The sequence below is a fragment of the Equus quagga genome, chromosome 10 (genome assembly GCF_021613505.1).
Source record: "Equus quagga isolate Etosha38 chromosome 10, UCLA_HA_Equagga_1.0, whole genome shotgun sequence".
NCBI lineage: Eukaryota > Metazoa > Chordata > Mammalia > Perissodactyla > Equidae > Equus > Equus quagga.
In genome coordinates this window covers 118,496,910-118,517,322 of record NC_060276.1, presented here as the reverse complement: position 1 = coordinate 118,517,322, position 20,413 = coordinate 118,496,910, and the positions used below count along the sequence as shown (strand labels likewise).

Genomic DNA, 20,413 nt, shown 5'->3' with positions numbered 1-20,413 from the left:
ACAAATTCTGCAACATTGCAGAATACAAAAATCAATATGCAAAAATTAGTTGCATTTCGGGGCTGGCCCTACGGCGTAGTGGTTAAGTTCATGCACTCTGCTTCGGTAGCCAGTGTTTTGCAGATTTGGATCCCTGGCACAGACCTAGCACCACTTGTCAAGCTACGCTGTGGTGGCATCCCACATAAAAAGAGGAAGATTGGCACAGATGTTAGCTTAGCAACAATCCTCCTCAAGTGAAAAGAGGAAGACTGGCAACAGATGTTAGCTCAGGGCCAATCTTCCTCACACATGCACACAAAAATTCATTTGCATTTCTATACACTAACAATGAACAATCTGAAAAGAAAACAATTCCATTTACAGTAGCATCAAAAAAGAAATAAGCTTAATCAAAAAGGTGAAAGACTTGTACACTGAAACTACAAAACATTGCTGAAAGAAATTAAAAAAGAAGACACAAATAAATGAAAACACATCCCACGTTCATGCATTGGAAGATCTGATATTGTTAAAATGTCCATACTACCGAAAGAGATATACAGATTAAAAGCAATCCCTATCAAAATTCCAATAGCATTTTTCACAGAAATACAGAAATCCATTCTAAAATTTCTATGGACTCTCAAGAGACCCAGAATAGCCATAACAATACTGAAAAAAAGAAGAAAAAAGTTGGAGGTCTCACACTTTCTGATTTCAAAACATACTGGAAAGCTATAGTAATCAAAACAATGTGGTACTGGCATAAAGACAGACATACAGACCAACGGAATAGAATAGAGAGAGCAGAAATAAACCCTCACATAGATAGATAGTCAAACGATTTTCAGCAACAGTGCCAAGACCATTCTATGGGGAAAGCACTGTCTCTTTAACAAATGATGTTGGGAAAAATAGATCTCCACACGGTTAAAGAATTGAAGTTGGACCCTCACCTTACACCATATACAAAAACTAACTCAAAATGGGTTAAAGACCTAGACATAAGACCTAAAACTATAAAATTCCTAAAAGAAAACATAGGGAGAAAGCTTTATGACACTGGATTTTGTAATGACGTCTTGGGTATGACACTGAAAGCACAGGCAAGAGCAAAAATAGTCAAACAGGACTGCATCAAACTTAAAAAGTTCTGCACATCAAAGGACACAATCCAGTGTGAAAAGAAAACCTATGAAATGGGAGAAAATATTTGCAAGTCATATATCTGACAAAGGGTTTATATATAACATATATATATAAAGAATTCCTAGAACTCAACAAGAAAAAACCAAATAACCCTACTAAAAAATGAGCAAAGGACATGAATAGACATTTCTCCAAAGAAGACAAACAAGCGGCCAACAGCATATGAAATGATGCTTCACATCATTAATCATTAGAGAAATGCAAATCAAACCACAATGAGATATTACCTCACACAGATCAGGATGACTACTATCACAAAAACACAGAAAATAAGAAGTGCTGGTGAAAATGTAGAGAAACTGGAACCCTTGTGGACTGCTGAAGGGAAAATAAAATGGTACAGCACAATACAAAACAGTATGGTGGTTCCTCAAAAGATTGCAAATAGACTTACCCTATAATTCAACAATCCCACTTCTGGATATATACCCAGAAGAAATGAAAGCAGACTCTCAAAGAGATATCTATACTCACATGTCCATAGCAGCATTATTCATAATAGCCAACAAGAGGAAATAAGTCAAGGGACTATCTACAGATGAATGGATAAACAAAACGTGGTCTATCCAAACAATGGAATATTATTCAGTCTTAAAAAGGGAGAAAATCCTAACACATGCTACAACATGGATGAACCTTGAGTACATTATGCAAGGTTCAAAAAGCTAGTCACAAAAGGACAAATACGGGGCCGGCCCCGTGGCCAAGTGGGCAAGTTCACGTGCTCCACTGCAGCGGCCCAGGGTTTCGCTGGTTCGGATCCTGGGCGTGGACATGGCACCACTCAACAGGCCACGTTCAGGTGGCGTCCCACATGCCACAATTAGAGGGACCCAGAACTAAAATATACAACTATGTACTGGGAGTATTTGGGGAGAAAAAGCAGAAAGAAAAAAAAAATGAAGATTGGCAACAGTTGTTAGCTCAGGTACCAATCTTCACAAAAAAAAAAAAGGACAAATACAATATTACAATATGAGTCCACTGGTCCCTACAGGAGCCAAATTCACAGAGACAGAAGGCAGAATGGTGCTACTAGGGGCGGGGGGGAGGGTGGAATGGGGAGTGAGTGTTTAATGGGGACAGAGTTTCAGTTTTGCAAGATAAAAATGTTTTAGAGAAGGATGGTGATGATGGTTACACATAATGTGAACATACTTAACATTACTGAACCGCACACTTAAAAACAGATAAGATGGTTAAGTTTTAAGCTATGTGTTTCTTACCACGATTTAAAAAAGTTAGCCATATGGATATGTTTCCATCATTAAGGCTTGTCAGGGTAACTGTGCAGAAAGGCAGGAGATGCAGAGTGGGTATCACGGTACTTGTACCCACGTCTGAGGGTCATACATACATGCACGTGCATGCGTGTGTGCAATCCAAGAATAGCCCACATGGTTTCTATGTGACACAGGCACTACATTAGCAGGGCCCTTTATGAGAAATCTTCCAGTTCCAGGGAATGTCCAATCTGCTCCTTTGGATTTATGTATAAATATAAATAACACGTTTCAAAAATGACTGTGATTCATATTAATACAATTTTAAATTTAAAATCACTGTTGTGACTGTAAATTTTTTCTCCCCTCACACCAGGAATTCTAAACACTGAGTATTCAACTTTGTTCCTGAAAGAATCTTAAAATAGTTCTCCATTTTTTAAGCATTTTTTGGTCCCGTAATCTAGAACTTTCTTGACCTTCTCCCTTTTGGCAGGAAACCACAGGCGATTCAGTTCTGACTGCTCTTCAGTTAACAGGCCCCAAGGGAGAAAAGTCATCTTATGTTTTAAAGGAAAACAGGAAAAGGTAAAGGGCATAGAAACAGACATGTGAAAATGAATTATGCCTTTGACGTTTTTTAAAAACTTGAGCTTCTTTAGGGAGATTTATGTGCTTACTTGTCATTAATTTGTTAAATGTGAATAGTTGCTGAAACATTAATCTTGCATCTGATTTTGAAGAGAAAGGCAAAACCATATATTAAAGTTAAACTTTGAGGCAATTCTGTCATAAATATAATCTTTACACAACATTGATACAAACAAAATTCAAATGTTTTTGGAACTCATGAGTCAGTGAAAGGAATATATACGATTTTAAGAAGCCCTTAAAGACAAGATTGAAACACAACCTACAACAGTGTCAACCACACTCTCTGGAGTACCTCTGAGCCTCAAACAAGAAGAGAATTTCCCAAGAAGTTATCAAGACAAGAGAACGGACTAAGCACAGCCTGTATTAGGCTTTAGTAACCTAGACTGCCGATTTCACAAACGGCACCTGGCATCAGAGCAGCCGTGGGGAACATCTTATTCAACTTCGTCTGGGTCTCTTCCACCAGCTCTTCTTTGGATATCGGGAGCTGCAGGATGTCTATGACGGTCTGGGCCACCTCCAGTGCCTTCTTGCCCATAACGAGGGACTTCACATCCCAGGTGAAATTCTTCTCATAGCGAGCACATACTTCTTGAAACACCACTGAATATAGCGGTTCGGTATCTGCAGAAACAAAGATGAGACAAAAATATTGAGATGTTTAGGGTGCATGCTACGTTCACACGAAGTCTCTATCAGATAAGCGTCTACATACACAGTGTAGGTCATGTTCAGGGAAGAAAGCTTTCTGCGGAGACCTGTGGAAAGGACGGAAATGTTCACAGGTCATTTGGACTGAACAAGGCCCTGGGCGGCCTCCTCTCAGTCTGCTGGTGTATCTTTGGAGCTGTGATCTGGAAAGTTAAAAAGTGGGAGAGAAAAGAAGTCTATGTGATGGTTAAACTGTCTTTTATATAAACATCCATGTATTCGAGTCTAAATATGCACTTGGGGTCACGAATTCCATCTGAGGCTATATGAGGTCGTCACTTGGTATTCCCACCTGGTACCTAGAGACAGGAGTGCAAAAGGGTCTGCATGTGGCCCTCTGCAGTTAGGGACACTTCCACCACCTGTGGGATTCCTCCCAACAGGAGCGCCTGGCCAGTGGTGCTGCTGGGAAGCCCTGCATGACACCGGACCCTTCTGTACAGGCCTGAGGAGGAAAAACACACCTCCTGTGTTTCTCCTTTACTCTCACACTACTACCACACTCACAACACTCCTGTCACCAGATGCGTGGGGCTTTATCTCAGACCAAGCACTTGTGTGACACCAACTGGGTGTCCAACAATTCAACTCAATTCTGACACTGTCTACCTGGAGTTGGCATCAGATCCCACAGGTTAAGGGCGCAGTCCCACAAGACTGCCCCAAACCCAGACACACACTTCAGATGCCAATTGCAAGGCCAGATTGTCCCCTGTGCTTCTGACTGCTCGGCTATAAGTCAGAGGTTCAATTATTTGCTAGAGCTGCTCACAGAACTCAGAGAAATATTTTACTTGCTAGAGCACCAGTTTATTATAAAAGGATATGATAAAGGATACAGATGAAGATCCAAACGGAAGAGATATGTAGAGCAAGGTATGTGGGAAGGGGCGTGGAGCTTCCATGCCCTCTCCCAGCGCACCATTCCCGTGGCACCTCCACGTGTTCACCAGCTTGGAAGTTCCCCGACTCCCAACCGTGGTGGATTTTTATGGAGGCTTCCTCACAAAGGCATGATCAATCATAAACTCCATTTCCAGCCCCTCTCCCCTTCCTGGGAGGATAGAGGATGGGGTTGAAAGTTTCGAACTTCTGATCGTGGCTTGGTCTTTCCAGCGATGTGCCCCCATCCAGGAGCCCACCCAGAGTCACCTCATTAGAACCAAAGATGCTCCTATCACCAGGAAATTCCAAGAGATGTAGGAGCCGGGTGTCAGGAACCAGGGTCGAAAACCACATATTAGAACAAAAGATGCTCCTAGTGCTCTTATCACTTAGGAAATTACATGGGTTTTAGGAGTGCCAGCAACCAGAGGCAGAGACCAGACTATATATATTTTCTATTGTCTCACAAGGCCTTACCACGTAAGGGTGAAAGGTCAGTCTAAGAATCAGACTCCAGCGGGGCACTTTCTGGGGGAAAAGACTCAGGCAACTTAGTTACCTCCTGGGGCCTTCTTTTCACTTTAACAGGAGGTATACAATACTGATACTACTAACATACAATAAATTATATAAAATATAATATATAGTACTATATTTACACTTGTATTAACGTTTTTATATATATTAATATATAAAGAGTATTAACGGTACTATTACTCAGATCAGTACTATGAGAGTACAGTAGTATTCTTGTGAGAATTCTGGTGTCACCCGCACTGTGTCATTTGCATCCTTCTCATGCAAGGTGAAGGGAGGCTGAGCAGCAGACCACATCCACCACCTTTCTGCCAAATCCACGGCCCCAGGCGAAGGGCAGTTCTTCAGCAAGTAAAAGTCTCCCACACCGGCGGCTGCAAGCTCTACCTCAGATAGCCTCTGAACCTCTTCCTTGGGTGGCATCTCCTCTTGGCAGTGGTCGCACTAGAGGTGTCTGCTGCAGCTTCCACGGCTCTCCACTCAGAGGACTAGCTAAGCTCATGAATTCAGCAAGGGTGCTCTGGCCGCCACCTTGTAGGTGTCGCCCAGTGCTAGCTACCCTCCTGGTCCCTGGCTCACTGCACGGTGGACGGGGCCAAGGTAGGCACCCTCGCTCCCTCCCCTGTGAACTCTGGGGACCAGCACAGGCAGCTCTGTGTGGCTCTTCCCCCAGCTTTCAGGGTGGGCTGTGCCCCCTGCCTGCTTCTCCTGGCTGTTGACCCTGCCCAGCCTCTCACTGCCCCTCTGAGGGTGTCGTGCTTCCCCTGGACCGATCCGGGACCCACAGCCCCACAGTGGGATGCTTCTGCCTCCACAGCGACCAGAAACAGAAAGAGCTTTTTTTCCCCCCTGCTTTTCGAGGCAAAACCACCCACAGTGGCGTATCAGGTACAATGTCATCTTCAGCACTTGAACTGTTTTGATCCTTGCTTTTCGACCACAGGCTGGATTTTACTGAGATGCTGTAAAACACACACAACCAACAGAGCTCAGAATCTCCACCCTGGGAGGTACCTGAGACTGCGCCGGCATGGCCCCTGAATTGGAGGATAAGAGCCTGCTTTTTGTTCTGTCTTGTTTTTTGGTACAAAAGACGGCAGGACTTTAAGAAAAGTCTTCCTGGAGTCATTTGTAGAAGCAGCCAGCATTTGGCTAACAACCAGAGTGGCTCTGGGTCTTCTAGAACTGACCCTGCACTTGGTCATACACTAGAGGGAAGGGCCGGCCCACTCTTGTCCTCAAGGATGAAAAAGGCTTCTCAGTGGAGGGTCACTCTAATGCACACTCCTTCTCTGTTCTTCCCTGGGAGGGGGAAGGAGAGTGAGGCTCTGAGGGCATGAAGATGGATGGACTGGCAGTGAGGTAGGACGTATCACTTTCTTCCCTTGAACATTTTTCTTCTAATAGTTGAGAGGGGAAGACTTTGACAAAAGAAACTACAGGCACTGAGTGAGTGAGAAAAGAATGTCAGGTCTGAAAGACAAGCGGGTGAGCAAAAGGAGCAGAAGCCGGGCGGGAAGATGCCTGGATGGTCCAGGCCTCTTGCTAAAGCAAGTGGCTGAGGAAGAAGGAGAGAGAAAAAATACTAATTCCGAAGACAGAAAAATAGCTATATCCTTTTAAAATGATTTAAACAGTGTTTATTTGAAGCTTAGAAAGTCATAGAGCTTTTAAATTAAAAGATACAGACCAGGGGATTATAAATCTGTAGGAGACTGCACGGATGGCCACTTTTCTTTACAATTTAGATAAAATCATCCCAAATCCTCGGTGAATAAGCAAAGATCTAAACAAGCAATTAAACTCCTCACATCTGAGGATGGCTATGCCAGCTGATGACAGCATACTTCGAATTAAAGGGACAGCATTTTGAAAGGAAACAAGTCTGCAGAAGCTAAAATGAAAGAGCATAAAATAGCTGTGCCAAGCTATCAAATGCATATGCTCCCTTGCTCAAGAGCTTCATGCTTTTCAACATGCTTCTGTTTTATTTTTCATAGGAAAGTCAACATGGTTTTGAACATGCGACAGCCACATAAGCCACTACCTTCCTTACGCATGTTAGAAAAACATTCCATGTAGAAGCAAATCTCACTGCTCAGTGGAACCCAGGTAGCTGTCTGGGCAGCTGCTACAGGTGAAGCCCTCAGGTGGGTGGTGATGGGAGGGCATGAGATGGCAGATGGAAACTCGGCCACCTGGGCCTGGAGGCCGAAAGGTTGTATTTTCATCACGAGCAGCACGCTTGGTTCCCAGGTGGCAAACCTAAGACCTTTGAGTTTAAAGTCACTGAACTGTTAGAGAAGGCCTCACTGCACCTGGAGGCAGGCACGCACGTGGCCTCTAAGTTCTGTCTAAGGCTGAGGTTCTGTAATTGTAACGTAATTAGTCACATCTTTTATCTTTGAGAATGCGTTTAAATGTTTGCTGAGTCCATTCCTGGCTCTCAGAGGACAACGTCAGTTTGCGTTTTACCCTGTAAAGAGTAAGGGGTGAGGGCATTTCCCCACTTCTCCCTTGCAGGAAAGTGTACTGACCATGCACACAGCACCCAATTCCAATTCTAAAATCGTGAGTTGCAGTATTTAATAGTGAAATACCTCAATCAACCTGTCACTAGCAAGCATCTATTATGAGACCTGATTTTCCCATCCACCTCCATTTTCGTCTCCATACCAGACCGACAGTGAGGTTTGGGAGAAGGCAAGAGTGTCAGGAATCTGAGGGATGAGTGGTGAAGTCCCAGCTCGGCCACTTTTTAGCTGCACATGCTGGAACAAGTTTCTTAACCTCTTGGACTTGTAGTTTCTGTTAGGGGAATGGTGGTAAACAGCCGCTGGTCTGCAGGATCGGGGGGTCAGAAGACTAGGTGTGGGGATGAGGGGGCAGGAGGTGCCCTGAAGCCAGGTGGCCTGGGTTTGAGGTCCTGCTCCACAGTTGACTAGCTGCTGAAGTCTCCCAAAACGTGCTCGGCCCTCTCAATGGGCCGTGGTTTATCTATCTGTAAAGTGGGAAGACGAAGACCCTTCCACACCTTCTGGGCGGTCTGTCAGTTAAGTGGGATAAGATGCGCAGAGCTCGGAGCACAGTGCCTGGACAGAGTGAACTCCCAGCACCAGCACATGGAGTCAACAGAGTCAGGGACATCAGCGTGCAGCTGCTCCACGGAACGCTCGCAGTCGTCACTCATGAGGGAAGAGGAAATTACAGGATGTGCTTTCTCTCTGTACACGCATGCTCCAATAATGGCAAAGACGGGTTTAACCTGAGAAACAGTGCTCGTACCAAATATCTTACTTGAAAAAAAACCCCAAACCATTAACTATTTGGAATTCATTCACAAAAGTATCGCAACTTTCAGGCACATGGGACTAGCTTCATAGATGCTTGTTAACTAACTGTCCGGCCTGGTACAGGAATGTAATTCCTCGTCCCCAATTCCATAATCTATAACCTTCTGCAAATGAAAGTCTTCATTTAGCAGCAAAATGTGACCTGGACTAGAATGAGGTGGTTTTAATGTTTAATATTTATCAAGCTTTGTGTGAATCTTCACAAACTTCTCTATAGAAATACCAGTGGGTTTGATTATGGGCACTGCCCCAGATCCTGTTCCCCTGAGAGTGTATATATCATAGACCATATGCATTCTAAGATCTCTTTAAAATAATAATTAAATAATCTAAATACAACTGGGTCCACAGGTTTCGGAAAAGGGAGTCTGAGCCCACATTGGTTATTGCTTGCTAGTCAAGTTATACCTTGCATACCCTGCACACCTTGAATAAAGCAATTTAATGCTTTTTCCAAAACTCAGTATATCTTGAAAACAGTTTTACTTTTATTATTTCCAAGTATAAGAAAATAATGGGGTGGTGCTCTAAAGCCAGTGTTTTGTTGTTATAGACAGGTTAGTTCCTTAAAGACACAAAATACGTTTTCATGTGGAAGGGCCCATCTTGAGCTAAAATCAAATTATCACAACCTGGCAGAGGCGAAGATGCAGCAGTCTACCTCCCTCACCCAGAAATGGAGCAGTATTTCTGAATGCAGTGAAAACTACGTGTGTGTGTGTGTGTGTGTGTGTGTGTGTGTGTGTGTAAGATTGGCCTGAGCTAACATCTGTGCCAATCTTCCTCTGCTTTGTACGTGGGACGCCGCTACAGCATGGCTTGATGAACGGTGTGTAGGTCCACACCTGGGATCCGAACCTGTGAACCCCAGGCTGCTGAAGCGGAGTGTGTGAACTTAACCACTATGCCATCGGGCTGGCACCAAAAATGACAGATTTTCAATGTGAAATGTCTTTAATAGTAAAACTTCAGCATACAGTATTTTGATAAAAGGGGTTGTGTCATTTTCCTAAGCCATTTTGATAGTACACAGTAGGTAATCAGTAATTGTTGAACAGACTTTTTTTTAATTCACTGATTCTGTTCATCTAAGATATTCTACCACTGGTTTCCTTAACCCCCTGGTTCTCAAAGTGTGGTCCCTGGATCAGCAGCATCAGGAATGAGACCAAAACAGTCCCTGCTGAGTTACCTAATCAGTGATCAGAACTGAAAAGCTCATTGATGTTTGATAAAAAAAAATAAACAAAGGAACAGTCAAATACTTGCCAGGGTAAGGGAAACATTGCAAAAAGAGTGATTCAGAAAATGCCAGTATATAAACCAGAATGTTTTTGCCAGCTGAAGACCTACTGAAATGTCACCCTCGGCTAACCCCAACCACCTGGTATGCAGGAAACTTCCTCAGACCTGAAACAGAAGCCAGGCAGACAGATGGCAGAAGCCGCACACGGTCCTAGCAGTATGGAGGAGAAAGAAAACAAGGGGATGAGGACCCAAGATGACGGGAAGGGCGGAGACTGGTTCTCCAGCAAATGCCGCAGGATCCAACCTGCTGACAACACTCATGCGCTCTCCCCTGTGGCCACGAACATTCCCTGTGCTTCATGCACATGGGAGAAAGCCTTCCATCGTCTTCAGTGCACTTCTTTAACTCTTACAAATAGGCCCGTGTGTAAAAGGTAGTGCTTCCCTGTGTTTAGGAGTGTAAAAAAAAAAAAAAAAAAAAAAACTGGAAAAAAACCCAAAATATCCACCCTTAGCGTCATAAACCAAGATGTCGTGGACGTTGGTTGAGAATGCAAAACCAGAAGCATAAAACTTCTAAAAGACAACATAGAACATCTTTGGAATGGTGAGTTATAAGAAGTTTTCATAGATAGAACACAAGATAGAACACAACAAGCAAGAGCCTTACAAGAACAAATGGACAAAGGGGCTTTCATCAAAATTAAAAGACACCAGTAAGAAAACAAAAGGCAAGCCACAGACTGAGAGAAAATATCTGCAACACACACAACTTATATCCAGAATAAAGAAAGAACCAAACTTCAAGGGGCCAGCCCTGGTGGCCTAGTGGCTAAGTTCAATGTGCTCTGCTTTGCAGCAGCCCAGGTTCAGTTCCTGCGTGTGGACCTACACTGCTCTGTTAGCGGCCAAGCTGTGTTGGCAGCCCACATACTAAAAAAGAGAGGAAGCTTGGCACAGATGTAAGCTCAGGGCGAATCTTCCTCAGCAAAAACAACAAACCAAAACAAAAAAAAGAACCAAACTTCACAACTCAATGATGAGACAAACAACATGTAGTAGACAGAGTAACAGTCCCCAAAAGATGCCTATGCCCTCATCTCCAGAACTTGTGACCATCTTACCCTACACGGCAAACTGGACTTTGCAGGTGTAATTGAGGATCTTGAGATGGGGAGAGGATCCTGGATTATCTGGGTGGGCCCCAAATCATCACAAGGGTCTTTATAAGAGGGAGGAAGAGGGTCAGAATCAGAGAAGGAGGTTTAAGGACAGAAGCAGAGGTTGGGTGATGTGAGGCCACAAGCCAAGGAATGTGGGTGGCTTCTAGCAGCTGGAAAGGCAAGAAAACAGACTCTCCTCCAGAAGGAAAGCAGCCCTGTCAACACCTTGACTTTAGCCCATCAAGACTTATTTTGGACTTCTGGTCTCCAGAACTACAAGGTAATAAATTTGTGTTCTTTTAAACCACTATTTGTGATAATTTGTTACAGTAGCAATAAGAAACTAATACAGAACCCAACATAAAAACCACTTTGGAAAACAGTTTGGCAGTTTCTTAAAAAGTTAAGAACATACATACAACTACTAGCAATAAAAAAGGAAAAAAACTATTGGTACACACAATAACGTGAAAGTGTTTCAAAAAAATTATGTTCAATGACAGAAGTCAGATAAAAAAGGAGTACATACTGTATGATTCCATATGAAATTCTATGAAGTGTAAACTGATCTGTAGTTTCAGGAGCAGACTGGCAGTTACCTTGGGATGGGGGTGGAAGGAGGGATGAATTGCTGAGGAGCACAAGGAAAATTTAGGGAGTTCTGGAAACATACTTTACCTTGAGCATGGAATGGTTTCACAGGTAATTAATTACATGCTAAAACTGATCCAACTGTGCACTACCCGTCAAGTCCATGGTGATGAAAGCTTCCTGGGACCTCTCAACTTTCCTTCATAAAATGTCATTTCTATATTGTTGCAGAGGAAATTTGCTGATTCCATCAAAATCATATCTTTATGTCCTCAAGACATAGGCAATCTTGCACAAAACTAAATGACCCCTCCAGGAAATGGAGGCAACCTGAAGCACTGTTGAGAGGAATATTTCACACACTTGGGAGATCACCCAACATGTAGAACACCACCCTTGCCATCGATTTCAGAGCTGCATTAAAAGCCCAGCCATGGCAGGACTAGACAGATGAATTAAGATTTCCTTTGAGTAGAACAGACATTGAGAACTAGTGTTTGTAGATGTCCCTGCGGTCAGCCCATGGCTATCAGGATGAGAATGTGGGGGACAAATGACAGGCTGCATGAAGACAGTTCTCTGTCAATGAAAATCAAACTTGTCTTAGAAACCATGACAGTTGTGCCCAAGGACCAAAGACAGTGTTACCTCGTATCTTTGGCCTAGAAGAAACAAAGACTTGCTTTCTCAGGACATAAGGAGCAAAATGAGCTTTCTCTGGGGAGATGCTATCTTGGTGGATGTGAATAATGGCCTCAAACATAAAACCGGAAAGACTCCTTCCTCTGTCCGTAGTACTGAAGCAAATGAGAAGGCCATAGACCACAGTGGGAGGTCTGTGGGCCCTTTCTACTCAAGTGATGCAGGCCAGGAAGACTGTCCTAAAAATGCTGATGAGAGGAGACTCATCATGTCCTCTGCTGAGGGGCATTGAAGAGTGAGCAGGGTGGCCACAATGTTTATGTCCCCCCAAAATTCATGTTAAATGCTAACATCCAATGTAAAGGGATTTGGAGGTGGGGCCCTTGGGAGGTGATTAGGTCATGACGGTGGAGCCCATATGAATGCTATTGGGTTCCTTATAAGAGACCCCAGAGAGCTCCCATGCCCATTCCACCACACAAGGACATAGTGAAATGACCACTGTGTTTTGGGTGGACCAGGAAGTGGGCCCTCACCAGACACCAAATCTGCTGGTGACAGTGGCGATGCCAGGACTCACTCACACATGAGAGCATCAAACAAGGGCAGGTAGGCACTCTCCCACGTGGGGAGCACTCAAGGAGGATGAGATCTCTTGGAGTAGCCCAGAGTATCTAAGAGTTCCAGGGCCCTGGACGCACGAGGCTGTGAATGATGATCAGAGTCTTCCCAGGTAAACCCCAGATGCCCCTGGACACCTGCCAGGGCAAGAACAGGTGTCCCCAGGTAGCCAGGGGGTGCAGCTAAGTGATCCCCTTGTTTTTTAAAGAAAGGGTAAGACATAGACAATGAAGATAAAGAATAACAACTCACGCTTTTCTTCAAGAGAATTATTTTAACTTAGCAGATTGTGGCAAGGTAATGCCACAGTGCTCTTTTTCCAAAATGGTTCTTTTTCCAACAAAAACTGGTGATGTGTTTCCTGCATCTATGTCTCTCCTTGTTCACTGTCTTCTGCTATCTGACCACCAACCATGTTGCACAGCTCTTCTTCTTGCCATCAGAGAGGGACACAGAAAGTGATGAGAAAAAGCCAGGCACTGGCAACAGCTGGCTCTGGAGCCAGAGGCAGAAGTAGGAAGAGAGAATGGGTCCCAAGAAACAGATGGGAGCAGGGAGTGGAAGTCAGAGACAGAGGGGCAGGAAGCAGGGAGGGCAAGATTTACTGGGCACTGACAAACTACAACATTAAGAGACAGATATTCTCTAAAATGGGGGAATTTCAGGAAAATAAGTGTGGAATTTGGTAGTGATAATTAAGTGCTTTTCAAGTTAAAACTATCCCAATCTCATCCACAAAGAAACTTTCCAATTTATCAATTACTTTCCGATATTTAAAAATATGTCACTGATACATAAATGCTATTAGGCAGTTAAAAAATAAGAAAATGAGGCTTAACGAGTTTCAATAATTTATTCCAGGTCATTGAGCTCATCTATGGACCATCCAGGATTGAAATTGAGACTTCTATACGCAAATCGCATGAGCTCTCGTTTTAAGGCATGCCTCCACACAAACCCCTTATCCTTCATCAATTCCATGCACTGGGACCACAGCAGTGCTTCTTCAGATGTGGCCGCAGACCAGCAGCATTGGCATCCCCTGGGAGCTTGTGGGAAATGCAAATTGTCAGACCCACTCCAGACCTACTGAAGCAGAGAGCCTGGGGCCCCAGCAATGTGTCTTAGCAAGCCCTCCAGAAGAGTCTGATGTCTGCTCACGTGTGAGAAGCATGGGACTAAAATTTCATTACCATTCGTGGCAATTACATGATATAGAATGTTTCTTATTATCACTATGTGACTACAATAATGAGTAATAGAGAGCCAGTAACTGTTGGGTACTTCCCACGGGATGAGTGCCCCTGAAATCTATGACAACCCTCCATGGTATGTACTAGGAGTACGCCATACCCAATGTTCAGATGGGCAGGCTGATGCTCGGAGGGTACATTGTCTAAGGCCACATAGAAAGTAGAGGGTTTAACTAACTTTCTTCGGACTTCCTAACTCCTACTCTGTCACTATGCAAACCTGTTTTACAAAGGCTTATAGCTCCTAAGAACATCTCACATTAGCCAACACCTAGATTTTCACATGTGTTGGAGATTTTCATCTCCTTAACCCTATATTGGCCAGCCCTCGTGGTCTAGTGGTTAAGACTCGATGCTCTCACCACTGCGGCCCAGGTTCATTTCTCCGTCAGGGAACCATACCACCTATCTGACAGTTGTCATACTGTGGTGGCTGCATGTTGCTGTGATGCTGAAAGCTCTGCCACCAGTATTTCTAGCAGGTCACCCATAGTGGACAGGTGTCAGTGGAGCTTCCAGACTGAGACAGACGAGGAAGAAGGACCTGGTCACCTACTTCCAAAACAGTTGCCCACGAAAACCCTATGAATAGCAGTGGAGCGTTGTCTGATAGAGTGCAGGAAGGTAGAAGATGACGCAAAAAGATCGGGCAGGGTTCCGCTCTGCTGAACGTAGGGGCACCAAGAGTTGGAATTCACTCCAGGGCACTAAAAACAAAAAACCCTATACTTCCTCATTTTTCAAACCTAGGCTCCAGGTTTCACATTTGTCCCTGTTTAATTCCATCTCTCTGGACAAGACCAACCTAGAAGCTTATAGCAGCGACACTTTGGTGTGGTATTCCTTGAATTTGAAGATAACTTATTCAGCTGAGGGAATTAAGTGAAATGATTACCAAGGTCTTGCAATGAGCAAGCTGTCAGCCGAGTGTTTCCCAAGAGTAAGTTCTCTCAAAGATTTCTCTTAAGACCTAGAGCAGAAGTGATCGCATTTGAGCAGAGAGGGTTCCATGAGGTCACAGAGTCCTACAGGGACCAGCGCCTCATTGACATTCATCTACTCCTTTCCTACAGAGAACCATCTCTGAAGAGGCTCATTCTCCTTTCATCTACCCCATCTAACTCTACACCAAAAAATTCTACAAGCATGGCCCTTGGCCTCTCCACTTAGTGGGATAAATAGAGGCAATAGCGCAGAGCATAATTTAATGGCATCCATGACTGATGATATAAAAGGAGGTTGTGTGTTGAATCCTATATGGTAGAGTCACTTGAGAAACAGAAGACAAAGTTTTAGAGCCTGGAAACTACAAGGAACACATCATTCTGTGCCAGGAAATCAATGAGGGGGGCGTTTCAGTTTCACGTGCCCATCACCTATCTAGGTGACAATCGGCTACACCAGCTTGTGATAGTGGCTGTCCCCCATGGAGGCTATTTAAAAATTGCTCTTACATCTGAGACTACGGCAAGCATGCCTCATTATGGTAGCACACTGTCTTGGTGGGGACGCAGAGGTGAGCTGGGTGTGGAAGGGTGAATTGTTTCATTGGCCGAATCTTCTTTAGTGTGAGAACTGCCTTATCAAGCACAGGAGTGTTGGGGGTGAGCAGTGGGGAAGCTTCAGGAAACTCTGCCCATGGAGGAGGTAGAGGGACTGTGGAAAGCAGATGCTTGGGGGCCAGGCAGACGTGGATTCGCCTGCTGGCTTTGCCACTTCCTAAGGGTGTCACCTTGTCCAGGAAAAAGCCCACTGAAAACTGAGTTTCTATGATGGTGCAATGGGGATAATGCTCTCTGTCACCTAAGATGGTTTGGGGATGAAGTATGGTATTAGATACAAACTCCAGAAAGAGCACATGCTCAACAAACAGTGGTTATCCCAAGGCGAGGTCAGAAAGAAAGCCCAGGGTAAGACAGTGATTATCTGGAGAGCATCTCAAAAGGGTGCATATAAAAATCCACAGAGGGGCCAGCCCTGTGACCGAGCAGTTAAGTTCGCGCACTCCGCTTCGGCGGACCAGGGTTTCGCCGGTTTGGATCCTGGGCACAGACATGGCACTGCTCATCAGGCCACACTGAGGTGACATCCCACATAGCAGAACCAGAAGGGCCTACAACTAGAATGTACAACTATATACTGGGGGGCTTTGGAGAGAAAGAAAAGAAAAAACAGAAGTTGGCAACAGATGTTAGCTCAGGTGCCAATCTTAAAAAGAAAAAAAAAAAATCCACAGAGAAGAGTGACTAATGAAACAAAGGCCAAGCAAAAGGAGGAGACCACAGCTCGGCCCTGTCTGTAGGAGGGCATGCCCAGGCCTCTGGAGCTCCTGTCCCCAGTCTCAGGCTTCCCCAGGCGGGCACAGGCACAGAGGAGTAGACACCCAGGATGGCGCCACTTACTCCATGGAGCTGCGGGAGTCACCCCTCCACACCCACATCGTCCTGGCTAAAAGCAGGTTCCACTCCTCTGTTACTCTTAATTATGGGGCAGGTGGGCTGGAAGGGATAATTGAAGAGAAGAGTAGGTACCCTGGCTCCCAGGGGTGACAGCCTGCCCCATGCACGGAAACAGTGAGGCTCCTCGGACAGAAAGGACCCACAGGTAGGTGGCCTCGGGGAGGCAGGGGTGTGGAGGGGCTGGGGTCAGTGCAGGTTCCACGCTGGCGACAGAATGATGGGGCTAGCTGCGCTTCGGAGGGCTCTCTCTGCTTGGCTGTGTCGGCTACCACAGCCATAATGGTGGTAGTGGGAGGATAAAGAGCTGCTGGTCTGGATTTACAAACTCAAGAGAGCTACGAGATCTTAAGTTGAGCTGTCCAAAGGAGAGTGAGTCTTAAATCCTGCAGATAGTGGGATTAAAATAATGTTTTTACCTTCCTTTGCACAAACAGCTGATATATGGAATAAAGAGGAAGAGCCCAGATGGATACTGAATCATACCACTATATGCTATATACATGCATATTGTTCTCCTCTCTTCTTTTTAAAAGCATACTTTTAGCAGGAGATCACATGCACAAAAAAAGCTTTTCAAATCAGTTTTTTCTAGTCCCAGATATTGATGTCCTCTCCGTTTCCTGTATCTCTTTCCTTCTCACTTTTCCCACGTGGATTTTTCATAGCCAAATCTCAGAAGGTGCAGATGCTGATTAAAGATTGCTTTCCTATTTCCTGTAAGGAGGCAGCAGGCATTTTACGGAATAGTGTATTTATCTCTCCCTTTTTTTGAACCCGGGCTCCATCAGCAGGAGTCATCCTGTTGCCGCTTCCACCTAGGGCCAACACCATCCACACACCACTGAGCATGAGGGTAGAGGACTCAGGGAGACGGCTCCTCCTCTCCACTTGGGATGATTTATAAAGACTGTGCCGACACAGCACGTCCAGATTCACATTCTGATCGCCCAGTTGCAAACCAAGGTATATTTAGAAGGTAAAATGTAAGAGAGTGTATTCATACAGCACGTAATGCCCCCTTACTGTGCAGCCCACGTCAAACAGCAATAATATGTCAGGGTAAAGGCACACTCAATGACTTTCTCCAAGAAGACTTCTCCCGAGGTCAAACTCACCTGAGACTATCCCTAGAGTCACGTTATGACTGGGTATGCATCTCCCTTCTCAATTAGCATGACTTTCAATACTTGAACAGAGCTTACCAAACCAAAAAGGGTTCTAACTGGAGGTGGCATTAATCCAAGAATAGTATGGATTGTCACTTTATTTTTTGTTCTCGGAAATTTCATCAGCATGGTTCGGAAACACTAAAAAATGCAATACCCTTTACATATGAATGTTCGTTTTTTGGTTCATTATCCAATGACCAGTTCAAAAATGTTTTTGGCAATCTTTCTAAATTATGCTAAATTGCTTTAAAATGAGATGAACAGTGATACTATAATACTGCTTTTTTATAACTTAAAGTGGTGGTTCACAAATGGGGGATGATTTTGTCCACTGGGGGACATAAAAGACAAGACAAATGTGTTTTGGTTTGTAAATCTTTTTTTCTCCTACCTGATTTAAAAGACAACTGCATAAAGCAATAATTATAAATGTGATGATGTGTACATAATGTATAAAGAGGTAATATTTATGACAATAACAGCACAAAGGAGGGGGGTGGGAATGGAGCTAAATAGAAGTTTTGTAAACTATTTAAATTAAGTTGGTATGAATGCAAACTAGATTGTTAGAAGTTAAGATGTTAATTGTAATCCTCAGAACAACCATTAAGAAAGTAACTAAAAAATATATAATAAAAGAAATGACAAGAGAATTAAAGTGGTACACTAGAAAATATCAAGTTAATGTAAAAGAAGGCAGTAATGGAAGAATAAAGGAACAACAAAAAATAAGACATATAGAAAATAAATAAAAAGCTGTCATACAGAAATCCTATCTTATCAATAATGGCATTATATGTAAATAGTCAAAACCCCCATTAAAAGGTAAAGACTAGCAATAGGGATTAAAAAAAGAAAAACAAGGGCTGGCCCCATGGCCACGTGGTTAAGTTTGGTACACTCCACTTCGGAAGCCTGGCTTCAGTTTCTGGGCACAGACCTACACCACTTGTCAGTGGCCATGCTGTGGTGGCAACCCACATACAAAATAGAGGAAGATTGGCTCAGATGTTAGCTCAGGGTGACTCTTCCTCAAGCAAAAAGAGAAAGATTGGCACAGATGTTAGCTCAAGATGAATCTTCCTCAGCAAAAAGAGAAATTATTCTTTAATTGAATTTGGTCTACTGGGGCAACACTGCTGTAAATAAACTTTTAAATGCAACTTATATTACAAATTTTCACTCACAATTTAAGACAACACTATAGGAACTCTTTTGGGACAGTCAAGTAAACTTTATGCTTATCATTTTTACAAACTTAATTTATTAGGCTCAAAGTGATCATTGGCTATTCAAAAAGGTTTCGGTTGTTAATTCAGATGAGGAAAGTACCCAACAAGGAAATAAAATATATTAGCTTTATAAATGTGGCTTAACGAGCATACAGGTGTCTAGGTCTACAAAAAATTTGTCAATAGAGTCAAACACTGTTATGGCCTCTTAACAGTGGGGGTTAAAATCTACAAGATTTGTAAACAGAATAAGCAGAAATTAAATGTTTAAGGAAGAGGTATGTTTTTGAACCTCTAACGTTAATAGCTGATAAATTTTGAAAACCAAAGTGTACAGCAGTGCACGCAGAACACAGGAAGTCCATCAGTAATATTATGCACCCATGATACGGAACCCCAGAGTGTGTCAGCTATAGGAGAAGAGTAGAGAGTGAGAAGGGGCTGGAACAACGGCTCCACAGGCAGAGTCACTGACCTTGGGCAGAACTATGCCCCTGGCACTCCAAGCTGGTGCCCAGAATGGAGTTTCCCGTAATCAGTAAGAGATGGCCAGGGACATCTGGAAAGAAGACAGCTCTGCAGGTATGGGCAGGGTTTTCTGAACATGGGTCTGGGTATCTAGTTTCTATTTCCAACATTTCTATGTGGGGAAACATGCTCCGATTATCCAAGTACCTCATGCCTGCTAGTGTCGATGGAAATGAATGATGACATGGACAAAATTCAGACAGCCATCAGATGAAAGAGCAGGGCCCAAGGTGATTGTTCATGAACAATCAAGAATCTGTATATCTTAGATTCTAAGTTCCCAGCCCAGGCCCCCACTGTCTCTTTTCTGTAATTGGCAACTGTTTATTAAGTATCATTGTACTTAAATGCAGCTGGACTCTGAGCTCCCGCAGGTGAAACGACAAGGTGAACACAGTTCTTACGTGGGAAGACAGGACAGAGTCCTTAGCCTTTGGCAGATCTGGCAACCACCGCTTGGAATGTAATTAGAAAAAGCAAGTATGTGCGAAAGAGGTGCCAGGATGTCATTAGTGATACCCCGACATCTTATTAGCAACACTTAACAGATCATAGGGCACACACCAAATGACATCTCTGGTTCTTTTCTAGTTTCTGTTCTCATACTGTCTGCTTGTATTGAAAATGAAGTGTGGAGAGAAGGGAGAGGGCTCCTATATTGGATCCCAGATGGATCCAGCTCGACCCTGCTGAGTCATATAACATTGATCCATCCATGCAAACAAACAGGTGTTCAGTGACTGCGGTTTCTCCACTGACACACACACCACATCCGCACACTGTTCTAAGTGCTCAGACTTGAGTAGCCCACAGAACCGACCCATCCAACCTTCATGGAGAACATGGTCTAGAAGCCAATGCTTTGCTCACGGATTTGCTCCCAACCCCAAGAGAGTCAGGCAGAGCTCTTCCGTGCCTTCAGAGGACTGTGATCATTCCACCTATCCCAA

General features: G+C 43.9%; 1 protein-coding gene across 1 annotated transcript in view; it reads right to left on the bottom strand.

The window, feature by feature from the left end:
- PUDP (pseudouridine 5'-phosphatase) overlaps window positions 1–20,413 on the bottom strand; it is a 60,462-nt gene that overhangs the window by 24,758 nt on the left and 15,291 nt on the right. The window contains exon 2 of the mRNA XM_046674067.1: window positions 3,477–3,695. Coding sequence (XP_046530023.1) covers window positions 3,477–3,695 — 219 coding nt within the window. The remainder of the gene's footprint in view (window positions 1–3,476; window positions 3,696–20,413) is intronic.